This window comes from Piliocolobus tephrosceles, chromosome 10 (assembly GCF_002776525.5).
Source record: "Piliocolobus tephrosceles isolate RC106 chromosome 10, ASM277652v3, whole genome shotgun sequence".
Lineage (NCBI taxonomy): Eukaryota > Metazoa > Chordata > Mammalia > Primates > Cercopithecidae > Piliocolobus > Piliocolobus tephrosceles.
In genome coordinates this window covers 72,799,586-72,819,428 of record NC_045443.1, presented here as the reverse complement: position 1 = coordinate 72,819,428, position 19,843 = coordinate 72,799,586, and the positions used below count along the sequence as shown (strand labels likewise).

The window sequence follows — 19,843 nt, the reverse complement described above, 5'->3', positions numbered from 1 at the left end:
AGATGTAAATGGTACATTTAAGATGGTATCTAAGTAGAAACAGAGATCCTAAGTAAACGATGTAAGCAGACAACCTAGAGCTCCATATCACCCACCACAGTTGTACCAGTAGTCTTTTCTCAGCTCACACTTAGCACCATATGAGAGAGGGGTTCCTGTCCCACTAGATAAAGGAAATGAAAAAATGTTCATTCTTGGTTTATCAGTTGGTTGGCTTGACAGGTGGAGGTGGGTACAAGCTGAAAATGGACAATGGCTACGTTACAGCCATACTCAGGGGTGGCCTTGAAAGACAGTGGTGAGAGAAAATTTTCTAGGTGGAACTTTGGGTATACCTGGCCATTCACTTTGTATGAACGCAGAAGTGGCCTGAGGTGAAAATAAGTTTGAACTGTGGCAAATGCCTGGCCAGAGGTCAGGGGTTTAGAAATAAAAGAATTGGAAGATCAGAAATAAGAGGGTCTGAGCTAATGGCATATGAGTGGAGATAATGGGAGTGGGAATGGTGTGTGAAAGGTTTTTATAGATTAATGCCTACCAGAGCCACTGAATAATCAGTAGACAAAATGACTCAACCAGTTGACATTAGTCAACCTTGGTCCTTTTTCTACCCAGAATAAGTATTACAGGCAAATGGAATGCATGAATGCAACACATTAAGTCTGTTTGTATGAACTCACACTTATTGAGGCTGATCGAAATACCTCTGTATGTACGACCTATCAACATTGTAGATGAGTCCCCACCATGCCACTATTCTTTGAAAAGACCAACTGGCATTTTGTAATAAATTGACTATATTAGTCCCCTTCTATCATGGAAAAGTCAATAGTTCTTTCTCGTTGGAACAGACACCTGTTCTGCACCCATTCTGGATATGAATTTGACTCTCCAGCCCTCAAAGTCTTAGCCAACACCACAATTTGTGGATTTACGGAGTTCCTGATTCACAGGCATAGAATCCCACAGAAGTGAGCATCCAATCAGAGGTCTCACTTTACAGTAAAGGAGTTTCAGGAGGGATGTCCTGACTATGGAACCCACTAGTTGTATTATACATCACACTATGTAGAAACTGCTGGCAGATAAACCATTAGGATAGTCTTTTGAAGGTGCAGCTAAAGTTCCAGGATAGAAGCAGTACAGTTGACCCTCCATATCTGCAGGTGCTGTGTCTGTGGATACAGCCAACTGCAGATCAAAAATTCCACCCTTATCCACACCAAAGGGAGAGAGTGCCAAAGCACCCTTTGGGACAAAGGAAACCAGATCGTGCACTCTCTTCTGCCTGAGAGCTCCCTGCTTGTGAGAAGATGATGACTGTGCCCCTCCCAGTAGAGACATGGGTGTGGTGTTGGACTCTGCAGGGCAGGAGGGTGGTTCCACCATAGCAGCCAGGCAGTACCAGTGCCTGGAATGGACGTGAAAATAAGGTCTCCTCTCACCCCTCATCTACTGCTGTGGATGTCCCTGCTGGGAATTGGCACAGGAGCAGCTGTCCCTGCTGGGAATTGGCACAATAGCACCCGGGGAGAACATTTCTAGGGCTATTGAGGGTGAATTCACCCCCACAGATGGTGTGCCTACTTGCCTAAGCTTGCACAAAGGGTGGGGCCCCTCCCAATGTGGAGCATTCCTATGGCAGAGTGCAAGTGTGCTGCAGAGCTGTCTGTTAAGGTTTGAGGGAAGAGGTTCTGCCCCAGGGCCATTTCAGGAGTAGCCATGGAATGGGAATGTTTCTTGACCTCAGCTGAATTATGGGCTGAAGATAAGGACAATGTTTATTTGAACCAAAGAACAAAAGCCCTGGGACAGGGGAGTGATAGAGAAGCAGACTGTCTTCTTGTTTAGTGCAGCCCCCTTTATCCCCCTATAGTGGAGACCTCAGCACCCTGAGCTCCTCTCTGCCCCCTGCCCCATCAGGGTAGGTGCTTCCACTAGTTAGTGGGGTATTCAAGGGTAAGTTTGGAAGTCCAGCTCTGCCCAGATTTGTCCCTTGTTCTGGGCAGAGTGAGGAACTCAGAGCATTGAGTAGTCCACAGACCAGCCGACTGCCTGTGACAGCAGAAATCCCCTCTCAGTAAACAAAGAAAAAGAACATAGGCATCAGCTTCTGTGGTAGCCAGCTTTTACTCATAAGCACCACATACTGGACTGGAAATTGAAGTACCCAACCAAATATAAAACCTGCTGACTGAAAAGCACAGTGCTAGGGAATGAGATAAGCTTCCGGAGGCCTCTGCACTCTCAGCCCTGCAGAAGGTAGTGAGCCTGCTTATATACCTAATACATTGCTACTACAATCAGCATTTAAGAAAGCCACCACACAAAAGCTATCTATAACTAAGGAACTCATACAGAACTTTAGCTCACTGAAAGCATCCAGAATCAAAGCCAAATGATTATACACAATACACATTACAGTCACACCCTCGAGGGGAAAAAAGAGTCTCATTCAAAAGAAAGTAAATTCAAAAATAAAAAATCATAGCTTCCTCAAATGAGAAGGAATCAGCATAAGAATTCCAACAGTATAAAAAACCAGTGTTTCAACACTCCCAAAGGATCACACTAGCTCTCTAGCAATGGATCTTAATCAAAATGAAAATTCTAAAATGACAGATAAAGAATTTAAAATATGTATGGTAAGGAAGCTCAATGAGATCCAAGATAAAGTTGGAAACCAACACAAAGAAATCAGAAAAAAAATTCAGAATATGAATAAACAATTACTAAAGAAATACATATTAAAAAGCAAACTGAACTTTGGGAAATAAAAAAAATTATTGAAGTAGTTACAAAATACAACTGAAAGCTTTAACAATAGACTGAAACAAGCATAAGAAAGACTTTCAGAGCTTAAAGACCAATCCTTTGATTTAACCTAGGCAGACAAAAATTTAAAAAATAAAATAAAATAAATCAACAAACCCTTCAAGAAATATGGGATTATGTAAAGTGACCAAACCTCTGAATTACAGGCATTCTTAAACAAGAAGAAGAAAAGGTAAAAAGCTTGGAAAACCTATCTGAGGGAACAATTTGGGAAACTGTCCCTAGTCTTGCTAGAGAATTAGGCATTCAGAAACAAGAAGCAAAGAGAACCCCTAGAAGATACTCTACAAGATATACCTCATCAAGGTATATAGTCTTCAGACTATTCAAGTCAATGTGAAGGAAAAAATCCTAAAAGCAGCAAGAGAGAAACATATAATAACTGATAAAGGAAATCCCATCAGAGTAACAACAGAATTCTCAGCATAAACCTTACAAGTCAGAGGAGATTCGGGTTCCATTTTTAATCTTCTTAAAGAAAGGAACTGCCAGCCAAGAATTCTGTATCCTCCTAAGCCAAGTTTCATAAATGAAGGAGAAATGAAGTAGTTATCAGACATGCAAATGCTAAGGGAATTTGTTAACACTAGCCTGGCCATAAAAGAAATTCTCACAGAAATTCTAAACATAGAAACAAAAGGATAATATTTGCCATTATAAAAGAACACAAAAGAAAACTCATGGGTCTTATAAAGCAATTGTAAGACTAGAAAGCAACTAAGTAACAATTAACGTTATGACAAGAACAAAACCTCATATATCAATATTAATCTTGAATGTCACTGAACTAAATGCTCCACTTAAAAAATTTAGACTGGTGAATTGAATAAAAAGATAAATTCAACCGTATGCTGCTTACAAGAATGCCACCTAATGGGTAAAGACTCAAAGTACGGGGTGAGAAAAATATCCCACACAAATGGAAACCAAAAGTGAGCAGGAGTAGCCATACTTATATCAGATAAAACAGACTTTAAATCCACAACAGTTTAAAAAAAAAAAGACAAAGAAGATCATTATATAATGATAAAGGGATCAATTCAACAAGGAGATTTAACAACCTTAAGTATATATGTACCCCAAACTGGAGCACCCAGATTCATAAAACAAATATTCCTATATGTAAGAAAACACATCAACAGCAATAAAATAATAGTGGTAGGCTTCAATACCCGACTGACAATACTAGACAGATTATGGAGGCAGAAAGTCAACAAAGAAAGTCTAGACTGAAACGACTCTAGATCAACTAGACCTAATATACATTTACAGAACAGTTTGCACAATAACTGCATAATATATATTTTTCTCATCAGTACACAGAACATTCTCTAAAATAGACCATATTCCTGGCCATAAAGCAAGTTTTAATACATTTAAAAAAATCAAAATCAAAATCATATCAAATATCTTCTTGGACCAGGGTGGAATAAAATTAGAAATCAATGCCAAGAGGAAATTTCAAAACTATACAAATACATGGAAATTATACAACTTGCTCCTGAATGATCTTTGGGTAAACAATGAAATTAAGGCAGAAATCAATAAAAAATTTTGAAACTAGAGACACAACAAACCAGAACCTCTGGGATACAGCAAAAGCAGTTCTAAGAGGAAAGTTTATAGTGTTAAATGCCTACATTAAAGAGAAAGGAAGATCTCAAATTAACAACCTAACATTGTACCTAAAAAAAAAAAAAAAAAAAACCTAGAAAAACAAAAACAGACAAAACCTAAAGCTAGCAGAGAAAAGAAATAACAAAGATCAAAGCAGAACTAAATGAGATGGAGACCAAAAGAATGATACAAAGGAGCAAAAAATGAAAAATTGGCTCTTTGAAAAGATAAAAAATATTGATAGACTGCTGGTTAGAATAACCATGAATAAAAGAAACAATTCAAATAAATGCAATCGGAGATAACAGGGACATTACATACCTGCCACTTGGGTTGATTTCATGACTTTGTCTTTGGAATAGTGCTGTGATAAACATATGAATGCAGGCATCTTTTCAATATAATGATTTCTTTTCCTTTAGGTGGTGATATGATTTAGTTCTGTATCCCTACCCCAATCTCATCTGTAGCTCCCATAATTCCCATGTGTTGTGGGAGGGACCCAGTAGGAGATGATTGAATCATGGGGGTGGGTCTTTCCCATGCCATTCTTGTGATAGTGAATGGGTCTCATGAGACATGATGGGTTTTTAAATGGGAGTTTCTCTACACAAGCTCTCCCTCTGCCTGCTGCCATCCATGCAAGATGTGACTTGCTCCTCCTTGCCTTCTGCCATGATTTGTGAGGCCCCTCCAGCCAGGTGGAACTGTAAGTCCAATAAATCTCTTTCTTTTGTAAAATGTCCAGTCTTGGGTATGTCTATATTAGTGGTGTGAAAATGGATTAATAAAGTAAATTAGTACTAGTTAGAATGAGTCACTGCTGAAAAGATACCTGAAAACTGCTGAAAAGATACTTGGAAGTGGGTAACAGGCAGAGGTTGGAACCATTTGGAAGGCTCAGAAGAAGACAGAAAGATGTGGGAAAGTTTGGAACTTCCTAGAGACTTGTTGAATGGTTTTGACCAAAATGCTGATAATGATATGAACAATAAGGTCCAGGCTGAGGTGGTCTCAGATGGGGATGAAGAACTTTTTGGGAACTGGAGGAAAGGTGACTCTTGCTATGTTTTATCTAAGAGACTGGTGGCATTTTGCCCCTGCCCTAGAGATGTGTGGAACTTTGAACTTGAGAGAGATGATTTAGGTCATCTGGATATTGGGAATGAAGTTTTTGGTGTTGCAAAAACAAAACGAAACAAAACAAAAACGTGGGAACAAATGATCTCTCAGCCAGGTGAGCTTTACTTTCTGCAGAAAGGGTGCTACCCAATAGCTGTCCAGCCACAAGACCACACCAAACAAAGGAGACAGAGTAATTTATAACTTGACATGTCTACCCTACTGCTGTGTCTAGTTTTCATTGGCTGGAATAGGACCTCACATTTTACACTTTACCTGATTGGTTATTAGTTTAAACTTTCTTAATTAGGTGAGGGGACTAGAACAAAGAAAGAAAAGGAAGTTGCTCAGGGATAGTTAAGGAAGCATCTCCAAATAAGGAGTGGCATGCACCATGGGCTGGGGCTTGTCTACTTCTGTCCAGACATGCCAGAGCAAGCTAGGACAGCTGATTTATATATATCAAGTATATATATATATAGTGGATAGCAATCTTATTGTAAGAAAATGTGACTTTTTATAATCTTTGAAGAAGAACTTTCCCATTTCTTACATGGAGGAAGAAATTTCTAAGCAGTAAAGCACTCAAGAGGTGACAGGTTGTTTTATAAAAGAAGCAGAGCATAAAAGTTTAGAAAATTTGCAGCCTGACAATGTGATAGAAAGAAACACCTATTTTCTGAGGAGAAATTGAAGCTGGCTGCAGAAACTTGTATTAAGTAATGAGGAGATGAATGTTAATCTCCAAGACAATGGGGAAAATGTCAGAGTTTTTCACCGGAGCCCCTCCCATCACAGTCTTTGAGGTCTAGGAGAAAATGGCTTCCTGGGCCAGGCCCAGGTTCTCTTAGGCATACAGATACATAACAAGTTAGTCATGTGTGGGAATTAATAAATGAAGAAATTGTACTTGTAAATGCGTCAAATGTTCACATATCTAAGGTCAGTTTTCTTTTTCTTTTCTTTTCTTTTCTTTTTTTTTTTTGAGACGGGGTCTCGCTCTGTCACCCAGGCTGGAGTGCAGTGGCGCGATCTCGGCTCACTGTAAGTTCCGCCTTCCGGGTTTGCACCATTCTCCTGCCTCAGCCTCCCAAGTAGCCGGGACTACAGGCACCCGCCAACACGCCCGGCTAGTTTTTTTTTTTGTATTTTTTAGTAGAGATGGGGTTTCACCGTGTTAGCCAGGATGGTCTCGATCTCCTGACTTCGTGATCTGCCCATCTCGGCCTCCCAAAGTGCTGGGATTACAGGCTTGAGCCACCGCGCCCGGCAAGTTTTCTTATTTTAAAAATAGAAGCAATGCCAGCTCCACAAGAATGGTTTTGAATATTAAATACGTGAATGGACTTTGGAAGCTATGAAGTACAACACAAATGTACAATAATAATAAATAATGTCACTGTAGAGAATTAGCCCTTTTCTCTACCTAAGGCTTTTTTCTCAGGGGACTGGTGGAACAGAGGCTGACTTCATAGATAGAAAAATATCTAATTTCTACAAAGAGGAGCTCTTTGAAAAAAAAAAAAAAAAAAAAAAAAAGCAAAGGAAACAAACCAAACAGAAATACTCAAATCCAAGAGGATAGCTCAGGGCTTTTTAATATAATTCTTATCTTGCCCTACTTAGGAACAGGTTTTTAACAGAATATTGATACAACTAAAGAACAACAGAGTTAATACACATAGCATTTACACCATTTGAGGTATTTGGCTATGCTAGGTTCCCCCCCACCCCCACCCCAGTGGAACCACACATTGAGAAATACAGCTTTAGAACACAATATTCTATCAAAATTGGAAAACAGATTTTTATTTGACATCAGATATGCAGTGATTCTTTCTTTCAATGTCATTTCTTTCACTTACACCTTCAGTTTATTAAGCGTCTGATTCTCAATTAGAATAAGTTCCCTAAGTCCCTGTCAGAAATAGAATTATATCAACCTTTCACATCTCAGCCACATTGAGTTCTAGTAAGTGTGCAACAGTAAGACAGCTGAGCATGGAATGGCAATCGGAAAAATATTATACATTGCTTTTTACCTATTTTAAAATTGAGCAATAAAAGGTATTTATTATTTTGCCATATAAGGTGCTGAGTTCAGGAACATTTTCATGGGAATCAGGTTTTTCCCTCAGGTGTTTGCCTAGTATACTTCACAACTACTATTGATTCCTTTACAAAGTTGATCCATGAATATTTATTGATGGAAGAGGTCTTAGTGGTCATCTTGTACTATCCATTTATTTTATAGCTAAAGAAATCTCCTATGCTAGGTGTTTTTATTTAGTTCATTTATTACTATTACTAATGGTAAGTAGTTATGTTATTAATTTGTGAACTTTTACTATACATATTGAATAACAAGTTAATAATTTTTTAAAAATTCATTTATTTTATCATATAAATTTGGAAGCATCCAGATTCCTCTACCACAACTAATTAAAATTCTGGCATTTATTAGCCCTCGGTGGCAGAACATTACAGCAAGTCTTTAATGAAATATTGAACATGAATTATAAATAATAAGTTTGCATCCTAGCAGGATGTACAGGTACCATTTAAACTATTCCAAAAACCACAAAGACAAATAATAATATCAGATACCTTAATATCACCTGGAAAATACCACTACCACCAATAACAACTATGATAGTAACAGTAAAAACAAAAAAATACAAATTTTATTCAATGGTTGTTCTGAACTTGGAATGATATTAAGCACCTTACTGTTTAAAGCACAGAGACGAAAACATGTTTAGAAAATGAAAATTCCCTCCTTTATTAGAATAACATGGTGAAATCTTAAGATTAATTAGACTGGTCAAATGTTTTTCAGTGTTTTTCTTGTCACATCTTTATCTGTTCTTAGTGTCAAAGAGCCCACCTTACATGTTTTTTGTTTCTTTGTTTTACAAATTTAAATTTACTGAATAAGTATAGGAGAGAAGGGAATAAAAAACATCCCAATGGTGGTTTGCATATTTTCTTCCTTGTTAAAACTCAGTGTTTTACTTTTTTTTTTTGTCTGTCTTTTTTGTATTACACTTTTGGCTTATATTGGTGATACATCTTTTGCCTCCTCTTTCTACTCTTGTTTTTCCTCTTCCTCCATCTTTTCTTTTTGTGTTTCCTCCTCCTCCTCCTTCTCCTCCTCCTCCTCCTCCTCCTCTCTCTCTTCTTTTTCCTCCTCCATTTCCATTATTTCCATTTCTATTTCCTCTTTCTCTTTCTTCTCTTCCTCTTTTTCCTCCTCTTTATTCTTTGCTTCAGATTCCTCAGGGGTAAATATCATTTGTTGTTCCAACAAGATATTTGGAAACTGAGACTGTACTATCAAAACAGTTATGACACACAGCATAAAACATAATATTCTCAATAATAAAATGAATGTGCACAGTGGATCACACAGAATTGGCCGGGGCATTTCCCATTTTGGATACCAAAATCGGTAATCTGTAAACAAAGAAGCAATTGAAAGCTGGATTTCACATAAAGTAGTTAAATTGTTCAAGAAATAAAGGACAACAATACATACATATGGCTTGGTCACGATCTGCATTACCTAGAAAGAAAAAGAAAGTCCATAAAAAATTAGATAAAATTTCTTCTCTAAAAAATAAGAAAATCTCCCAATAATAGTGTCACTTTCTCCTAGCTCTCAGGCATTATCTTTGATGTCCTCCCTCCAACCACTAGCCAATTTTAAAATACAATATATTCTCTTTAATGAAATCAGCCTGGTTTGTTACAGAAAGTATGGAAATATATGAGTAAGGAGATATGCATTCTAGTGCTAATTCTGTCTTTATGTCATTGACCTTACATAAGTTTTCCACTTCTGCCCTTAAAATATTGTTCCAGCTCCAACATTCTAGGATTCTATAATATCTCTTATTTTCATCTATCTTTCTCCCCACAGATCACTCCTAATTAATCTTAGAAATCTATTCACTTTCCTCATTTAATTCTTATTTTCAGAAGCTTTCAGTTGCTCTTAATTTCCCGGATGGCAAAGTTAGCTCTATAGCCTGGCATTCAATATTTTTAGTACTAGTCCAATGAGATAATAATAGTTTTGAAGAAATAAATTCACTTTCTTCTGCTTATTTGAGTTGAGAGATGTATCAGTCCATTTTCACACTGCTATAAAGAACTACCTGAGACTGGGTAATTTACAAAGAAAAGAGGTTTTTCCTGTAGTCCCAGATACTTGGGAGGCTGAGGCAGGATAATCACTTAAACCTGGGAGGCGGAGTTTGCAGTGAACCAAGATTGCGCCACTACACTCCAGCCTGTCAACAGAGCAAGATTCTGTCAAAAAAAGAAAAAAAAAAAAGAGAGAGAGAGAGAGAGAGAGAGAAAAGGTTTAACTGACTCATAGTTGTGCATGGATGGGCAGGCTTTGGGAAATTTAAAATCATGGTGGAAGGTGAAGGGGAAACAAGGCACGTCTTACATGGTGGCAGGAGGGAGAGTGAGGGGAGAACTGCCAAACACTTTTAAAGCACCAGATCTTATGAGAATTCACTCACTATCATGAGAACAGCATGAGGCAAACTGTCCCCATGATCCAATCACCTCCCACCAGGTCCCTCCCTCAGCACTTGGAGATAACCATTTGAGATGATATTTGAGTAGGAACACAGAGCAAAACCATATCATTCTGCCCTAGCCCCTTCCAAATCTCACGTCCTTCTCACATTTCAAAACACAATCATGCCTTCCCAAGGGTCCCCCAAAGTCTAAACTCATTCCAGCCTTCACCCAAAAGTCCAAGTTCAAAGTCTCACCTGAGACAAGTCCCTTCCATCTATAAGCTTGTAAAATCGAAAGCAAGTTGGTTACTTCTAAGATACCATGAAGGTACAGGCATTGGGCAAATGCTCCCATTCCAAGTGGGAGAAATTGGCCAAAACAAAGGGACTACAGGCCCCATACAAGTTCAAAACCCAACAGGACAGTCATTAAATCTTAAAGCTCCAAAATAGTCTCCTTTGGCTCCATGTCTCACATCCAGGGCATGCTGATGCAACGGGCAGACTCCCAAGGACTTGGGAAGCTCTGCTCCTGTGGCTCTGAAGGGTTCAGGCCCTGTGGCTGCTTTCACAGGCTGGCGTGGAGTACCTGTGGCTTTTCCAGGCACAGGGTGCAAGTTGTCATTCTGGGATCTGGAGGATGGTGGCCTTCCTCTCACAGCTCTATTATGCAGTGCCCCAGTAGGGACTCTATGTGGGGGCCCCAACTCCACATTTCCCCCTCTGCATTGCCCTAGTAGAGGTTCTCCATGAGGGCTCCACCCCTGCAGCAGACTTCTGCCTGGACATCCAGGTGTTTCCATACATCCTCTGAAATCTATGCAAAGGCTCCCAAAGCTCAACTCTTGTCATCTATGCACCTGCAAGCCTAACAACACATGGATGCTGCCAAGGTGCTACCAAGGCTTGGGGCTTGCATCCTTTAAAGCAATGGCCTGAGCTGTACCTTGGTCCCTTAGAGCCATGGCTTAAGCTGGAATGGCTGGGAGGCAGGGCACCATGTCACAAAGCTACACAGAGCAGCAGGGACCCGGGCCTGACCCATGAAACAATTTTTCCCTCCTAGACCTCTGGGCCTGTGATGGGAGAGGCTGCTATGAAGATCTCTGAAATATCCTGGAGACAGTTTTCCCATTGTCTTGGCGATTAACATTTGGCTCCTTGTTACTTATGCAAATTTTTGCAGCCAGCTTGAATTTCTCCCCAGAAAAAAGAAAAAAAAAAAAAAATATATATATATATTTTCTACCACATGGTCAGGCTGCAAATTTTCCAAACTTTTGTGCTCTGCTTCCCTTTTAAACATAAGTTTTAAATTCAGATCATCTCTTTATCAATGCATAAGACTATATGCTTTTAGAAACAGCCAGGTCACATTTTGAGTACTTTTCTGCTTAGAAATTTCTCCTGCCAGATACCCTATATCATCTCTCAAGTTCAAAGTTCCACAGATTTCTAGGGCATGGGTAAAAATGCCACCAGCCTCTTTGCTAAAGCATAGCAAGAATGACCTTTATTCCAGTTCCCAATAAGTTTCCCATCTCCATCTGAGACCACCTCAGCCTGGACTTCATTGTCCCTATCACTATCAGCATTTTGGTCAAACCTATTCAACAAGACTCTAGGAAGTTCCAAACTTTCCCACATCTTCCTGTCTTCTTCTGGGCCCTCCAAATGGTTCCAACCTCTGCCTGTTACCCAGTTCCAAAGTTGCTTCCACATTTTCAGGTATCTTTTCAGCAATGCCTCACTATAACTGGTAGCAATTTCATGTATTAGTTGATTTTCACACTGCTAAAAAGAACTACCTGAGACTGGGTAATTTATAAAGAAAGGAGGTTTAATTGACTTACAGTTCTGCATAGCTGGAGAGGCCTCAGGAAACTTACAATCATGACAGAGGGTGAAGGGGAAGCAAGGCACATCTTACATGGTGGCAGGAGAGGCGGGGGGCAACTGCCAAACACTTTAAACCATCAGATCTCTTTCTGTCACACAGGCTGGAATGCAGTGGCATGATCATAGCTCACTGTAACGTTGAATTCCTGGGCTCATGTAATCCTCCTGCCTCAGCCTCCCAAGTAGCTAAGACTGCAGGCATGTGCCACCATGCCCAGCTAATTTTTTTTTATTTTTTGCAGAGACAGGATCTTGCTGTGTTGCCTGCGCTGGTCTCAAACTCCTGGCCTCAAGTGGTCCTCCTACCTCACCCTCCCAAATATATGATATTTTTGTGCTGAAGAAAAAACAGAAACAAAAACTAGTGGACAGTTTTACTATAACACCATTTCAGGGATGATTCCCCCTAACATCTCTGCTGTTGCTTCACTTGAATCAAGATGCAAACTCTGTTCTTCCTCTTTTCGTTGTCTTTCTTTTTCTGAAAAATTCAATCCTAAAGTCACTGGGCAGGTCAGCGGAATGTAGTCATCTACACAGAGGGGCATCCAGAGGTGATGTGTTAGAACCCAAACAGCATAACAAAGGATCCACACGAGATGCAGTGGGCATGGAAAGGAAACCTAAGCAAGGTGAGGATGCTGTCCACATAGAGATGTGGCCATGTGTGGGAAGTCAGATCCCTCATGGAATGAAGTAATTGTCCATATATGAGGTCTGGTTTGGGGTATCAGAGCCAGAGCAGAATAAAAAGATGTCCATGCAGGGATGACTCAGTATGTGGCATCTGTGCCCAGGCAAGGTGAGGAGAGCATCAACATGGGATGGAAGGGAGAATCTGAGCCAGTGAGGAAGGCATCCCTAGAGGGATGGTCTGGCAGTGGTTGTTGGAGGCCAAGAAGAATAAGTAGAAGAGTCCATATTGGAGTGGGCTGAGAAGAGATTTCGACCACATGTTCTCACTCACAAGTGGGAGTTGAACAATGAGAACACATGGACACAGGGAGAAGAACATCACACACCAGGGTCTGTTGGGGGGTCGGGGGCTAGGGGAAGGATAGCATTAGGAGAAATACCTAATGTAGATGATGGGTTGATGGGTGGAGCAAACCACCATGGCACATATATACCTATGTAACAAACCTGCACGTTCTGTACATGTACCCCAGAACTTAAAGTATAATAATTATAAAATAACATGATATGATATTTACTTATCATCCTAATTTATCTCCTCCCATATTCCTAAGCATTTTATATTTTAGCTATAGTTATACTTTTGGAGTATATTCTCTCATGTGTAAAAACCAAAAGAAAAATGTAATCAAACATATTTTCCACTTTTTACTTTCTAAATATTTGGACATTTCAGCTTTTTGGAGGAAAAACTAAAAGAAAAGGGTATTAAATATATGCTACTTCATAAATATTTTGGAATATACTATCCTTTAAAGCAGTTATTATCAAACAGTCTGCTGTTTGCGAATAAACTGTGAAGCTTTTTCAGGGCAAAACTGTTAGTTCTCATTCCTTCTTTCGGACACTCTGGTATGTCCTTAGGGGAAGGAATAGGGTTAAGATTGAACAGAAAAGGCTCTACAGTTTAGAAAAATCTAAAGATGATACTGTGTCAACCATCCTTTGATAATATAATAGTAGCATTCTGATCAAAGGAATAATATTAACATGACAATAAAAAACTAGTGTTCAATCACTTATTTTTCTTGTCCAATCCATTATGCATTTTTTCATGTTTAAGTTATTTTCTTTATCTTACTACATAGAAAATCTGTGCATTTGTCATGTCTGCCACATCGAGTACAAAATATTCCTGGTTCATAAGGTCTTCTTGTCAGCGTTCCTCTACAAACAAAAAAGCAGAAAACATTTAGTTAGAATAAGCTTCAATTTTTACATGTAATTTAAATAATATAGTTACTAATATTTAATCAGGTTAAAAATGCAAGTTAAGAAACTAGATTTAAGGAAATACTTTAATTAGAGATTCAATGTTTCGCTTTTGTCCTCCCCCAGGAAACAGTCTTTTCTGAAACGAATTCCCATGCCCTAGAAACAAAGCATTATAATTAAACATAAGAATGGGGTTTAAAGCTTCTTTCATTTTAGTTTATAGCAAAATGTATCCTTTAAAAATGAATGACGTAGGCTGGGTGAGGTAGCTCCCTCACCTGTAATACTGGTGCTTTGGGAGGCCAATGTAGGATAATCTCTTGAGACCAGGAGTTCGAGACCAGCCTGGGTAACAGAGCAAGACCTCGTCTCTTCAAAAATATATTTTTTAAATTAGCCAGGCATGGTGCGTGCCTGTAGTCCCAGCTACTCGGGGTACTGAGGAAGGAAGATAAGTTGAGTCCAGGAGTTTGCGGTTGCAGTGAGCTATGATTGTGCCACTGCACTCTAGCCTGGGCAACAGAGCAAGGCTTTGTCTCTAAAATAAATAAATAAATAAATAAATAAATAAATAAATAAATAAATAAATAAATAAATGTCTATAGAATGTTTTATAATTGATTGCTTCCTGGTTGGCCCAAATACATAAAAAGTTTTATAAAAATGATATATTAAGTATCTATAGAGTTTACAAAATTCTGAAATGCTTATGTCCCAAAGACTCATCTGCATGAATTATTTTGGGGGTGTATATAAAAACACATACATTTATAAAGAAGCAAATAAATATAAATGGGAGTTTACAAAGTTGATTTAACCCATTGTACAGAGCTAAAGAGAGAAGTAAGAAATAATTACATCAATTGCCTAGAGCTAAATGAGAAAAAAGGCCCTAAAGTACTTTTAGATTAGGAAATTTAAATAAATGATCTAGGATAAGAAAGGTAGAGAAAACAAGTAGGGAAAAGATACTTTTGAGTGGGGGCAGTATCATTAATCCTGGTAATTTAATCAGGATTGCCTATTTACCTGGTACATTGGTAGCTATAAAAACAAACATTCGTTATTTAAGTCCTTGGTTAGTCCTTATTAGGCCTTCAGGAAGAATGGCCAAGCCTAAGAAATATACGTTCAAAAAACCTGAGTATCACATTTCTCAGATATATCTTATTTAATCAGAGCATCTGAGTGATACCCAATAAGACATCTGATACCCTTGAATTGTAAGCATTCAAGTCCATCAGGAACATCCAAAGGTTTGTGATTATTTGTAGATCATGTATCACTTCTTCAGTTTCCCTGTTCTATTATCCAACTATTTCAAGAAAGAAAGGCATTTTGTTTAGAACCCAGACACAGCAGAAACTCAACAGTTGCTCTAGTCACCTTTAGCTACACCCTGGTCTATTTTTCCTTTCCTAACACTTGTTCACCAAAACAGATGCCTCCAACACAAAAGCAGATGTATTGTCTCCTAAGGTCCCAAGGACAGGAGACCTCTGTCCTTATGCCTAAGTAAAAAGCTACTCACTATAAAAACTGCCTTTGAGAACTAGAGCATAGGCCAATCACCCCAAGATCATAATGTCTGATATCTGTAGCCTGGAAAAACTGTGGAAAGGCAAATAAACAAATATAATAATGCATACATACATACGTAACACTGAAAATAAATAAATCCACACTGTGGTAGACTACAATGCGTCCCCTCTTTCAAAGATTAGAGTTTTATACTCATTATTTCTATTAGACAGCCAGAAATGTCAGGCTAATACTCTCCCCTATGTTAATCTTCCTCTAGTTCTGAGTTTCTAAGAAAGTGAACCTAAATCAACTTAAGTCTGAATCCACTGCACACCTCCCAACTTCAATTGGAATTATTGGGCCAGATTAGGAGGAAATAATAGGTAAGTATCTATAAGCAGCAAAGTCCACTGATATTTCACAGCTGCCCTGTAGTGCCTTAGAAAATTTACATTTTCTAAGAAGCAGACCAGTGGTTCAACAAGACCAAGTCAAGACTCTTGAACATAGTCTTCTAGAACTTTTCTTAGCCTCTATCTGGCCATAGCCTCAGTACAATGCTACCTATAGAGCATGTGTCCAGATCCTAGATAAGGACATGTTGCCTGGGTGTCTTAACAGACAAGTGTACCCATTTCCAACCCCAAGTTCATTAGAAGACAATTATTCAAAAATTGTAATAGATACACAGTCTTTCAAAATGACAGCACAATTCTGGAGGTGGTAGAAACTTTCTTTGCCTACACTAGACTCATATCTGCCACCATCTTGTTCATCAAGGGGGTAATACAGCCCACAGCTTGACAATGTAGCAATTACAATTTGTAGGCAGGTTCTTCAAAGTTCTCCATCCAGACTCACACTGTACATTGTTCACAGAACAAGAGCCAAAGCACATGAAACAGATGTCGATTTTTCCATCTCATACAGCCAGAACAACTAGACTACTTACAACAAGTTCTTTCATTTTTCACTACTTCTTATATATCACCACAACACTGGCTTCCATTCTATTGTCTCTTTTTTTTTTTTTTCATTTAATTTTTAAATTTATACTTTAAATTCTTGGGTATATGTGCAGAATGTGAAGATCTGTTACATAGGTATACATGTGCCATGGTGGTTTGCTGCACCCATCAACCCATCATCTTCATTAGGTATTTCTCCTAATGCTATCCCTCCCCTCACACCCCACATCCCAACAGGTCCCAGTGTGTGATGTTCCCCTCTCTGTATCCACGTGTTCTCATTGTTTAACTCCCACTTGAGAACATGTGGTGTTTGGTTTATGTTCTTGTGATAGTTTGCTGAGAATGATGGTTTCCAGCTTCATCCATGTCCCTGCAAAGGACATGAATAAGAGAGGACACGAACAAATGGAAAAACACTCCATACTCATGGATAGGAAGAATCAATATTGTGAAAATGGCCATACTGCCCAAAGCAATTTATAGATTCAATGCTATCCCCATCAAGCTACTATTGACTTTCTTCACAGAACTGAAAAAACTACTTCAAATTTCATATGGAACCAAAAAGAGCCCGAATAGCCAAGACAATCCTAAGCAAAAAGAACAAAGCTGGAGGCATCATGCTACCCGACTTCAAACTATACTATAATGGAACAGAACAGAGGCCTCAGAAATAACGCCACACATCTACAGCCATCTGATCTTTGAAAAACCTGACCAAAACAAGCAATAGGGAAAGGCTTTCCTATTTAATAAATGACTTTTTCTATACTCAGATTCATACATGTTTTCCTTTATAGTTTCTGGACTTTAGTGTTCTGATAGGTCCTTATACCTTCCAAATCATAAGTAAATTCACTAATATAGCCTTCATGACTTCACTTTTTAATGTTTAAATCTTTTATCTATTAGAAATTTATTTCTCTAAGATGAGTGAAAAACTCAGTTTTACTTTTATCCAGCCAGGAGGCTCTCTCCTAATTCCATTACTTAAATACTTTAACCAGTGATTTTAAATGCCACCTTTATCATAATCATTATATATGTATTTGGATCTACTTATTGACCCTCACTTACATAACACAATAACTCTATCTATTCATATGCCCTTATTTTAGCCTTTTAACTATTGCAGCTTCATGACATATTTTGAAATCTGGTAGCTATAACTTGCCTTATCATTCATTGCCTTCTTTACCTAATTATATACCAATGTTTATTTTTTCCATATAAATTGTAATGTTATCCAGTTATATCAACTTATAAAAATATTGATTAAAAATTTTAATCTGAATTGAATTAAGTGTATGGATGGATGAAGACTGAAGTGACTTTAAAACACTGAATATTTCATCTATAAACATGGTATGTTTTTCCACTTTAAAAATTCTTCTATTAAATATTTTAGTAAACTGTAAACATTTTCTTCATATTGAGTCTGTAAATTTTTAAGATATATCTTTTGTTTTTATACATATTGTTTTATAGGATTTTCTAACTCATAATTTCATAGATAGGAAAGTTCTTAAGCTTTGAATATTAATTTTATAAATTGCTGATTTGCTGAATTATATTATTTTTAGTTTTTAAAATGAGGAATCTTGGGTTTCTTCAGTATTGAATAATAAGGTGTCTGCTTTCACCATTCATTTAGGCCCTTTCTTTCTTTCTTGTGTCTAATTGCATTGATTTGCTTTTCTTCACTAACACTGGTATCTTGATTGATTCTTATGGAATGAATATTCTTATCTTTTTAAAACCTTAATGGCAATTCTTGTAGATATCGCCACTAAATATGATGATACCTTTTAGTTTCAGGGTTGTTTGTTCTTTAAAAACGCCATTTTAATGAAAGGAAGAATTTTTCTCTAATTTTACTAAGTTTCACTTGTTAGCTTCTTTTTATTTTTATTTATTTATTTATTTATTTATTTATTTATTATTATACTTTAAGTTCTAGGATACATGTGCATAACGTGCAGGTTTGTTACATATGTATACTTGTGCCATGTTGGTGTGCTGCACCCATCAACTCGTCAGCACCCATCAATTCATCATTTATATCAGGTATAACTCCCCAATGCAATCCCTCCCCCTCCCCTCTCCCCATGATAGGCCCCAGTGTGTGATGTTCCCCTTCCCGAGTCCAGGTGAACTCATTGTTCAGTTCCCACCTATGAGTGAGAACATGCGGTGTTTGGTTTTCTCTTCTTGTGATAGTTTGCTAAGAATGATGGTTTCCAGCTGCATCCACGTCCCTACAAAGGACGCAAACTCATCCTTTTTTATGGCTGCATAGTATTCCATGGTGTATATGTGCCACATTTTCTTAATCCAGTCTGTCACTGATGGACATTTGGGTTGATTCCAAGTCTTTGCTATTGTGAATAGTGCCGCAATAAACATACATGTGCATGTGTCTTTGTAGTAGCATAATTTATAATCCTTTGGGTATATACCCAGTAGTGGGATGGCTGGGTCATGTGGTACATCTAGTTCTAGATCCTTGAGGAATTGCCATACTGTTTTCCATAATGGTTGAACTAGTTTACAATCCCACCAACAGTGTAAAAGTGTTCCTATTTCTCCACATCCTCTCCAACACCTGTTGTTTCCTGACTTTTTAATGATTGCCATTCTAACTGGTGTGAGATGGTATCTCATTGTGGTTTTGATTTGCATTTCTCTGATGGCCAGTGATGATGAGCATTTTTTCATGTGTCTGTTGGCTGTATGAATGTCTTCTTTTGAGAAATGTCTGTTCATATCCTTTCCCCACTTTTGGATGGGGTTGTTTGTTTTTTTCTTGTATATTTGTTTGAGTTCTTTGTAGATTCTGGAAATTAGCCCTTTGTCAGATGAGTAGATTGCAAAAATGTTCTCCCATTCTGTAGGTTGCCTGTTCACTCTGATGGTAGTTTCTTTTGCTGTGCAGAAGCTCTTTAGTTTAATGAGATCCCATTTGTCAATTTTGGCTTTTGCTGCCGTTGCTTTTGGTGTTTTAGACATGAAGTCCTTGCCCATGCCTATGTCCTGAATGGTACTACCTAGATTTTCTTCTAGGGTTTTTATGGTATTAGGTCTAACATTTAAGTCTCTAATCCATCTTGAATTAATCTTCGTATAAGGAGTAAGGAAAGGATCCAGTTTCAGCTTTCTACTTATGGCTAGCCAATTTTCCCAGCACCATTTATTAAATAGGGAATCCTTTCCCCATTTCTTGTTTTTGTCAGGTTTGTCAAAGATCAGATGGTTGTAGATGTGTGGCATTATTTCTGAAGGCTCCGTTCTGTTCCATTGGTCTATATCTCTGTTTTGGTACCAGTACCATGCTGTTTTGGTTACTGTAGCCTTGTAGTATAGTTTGAAGTCAGGTAGCGTGACGCCTCCGGCTTTGTCCTTTTGACTTAGGATTGTCTTGGCAAT

General features: G+C 38.2%; 1 protein-coding gene across 1 annotated transcript in view; it reads right to left on the bottom strand.

Annotated features, from left to right (window-relative positions):
* Nucleotides 1-7,146: 7,146 nt before the first annotated feature.
* Nucleotides 7,147-19,843, bottom strand: part of GLIPR1L2 (GLIPR1 like 2) — a 52,966-nt gene continuing 40,269 nt past the window's right edge. Inside the window, exons 4-6 of the mRNA XM_023189627.2 lie at nucleotides 13,789-13,874; nucleotides 9,113-9,139; nucleotides 7,147-9,030 (exon numbers count right to left, since the gene is read on the bottom strand). Coding sequence (XP_023045395.2) covers nucleotides 8,663-9,030; nucleotides 9,113-9,139; nucleotides 13,789-13,874 — 481 coding nt within the window. The 3' untranslated portion in view covers nucleotides 7,147-8,662. The remainder of the gene's footprint in view (nucleotides 9,031-9,112; nucleotides 9,140-13,788; nucleotides 13,875-19,843) is intronic.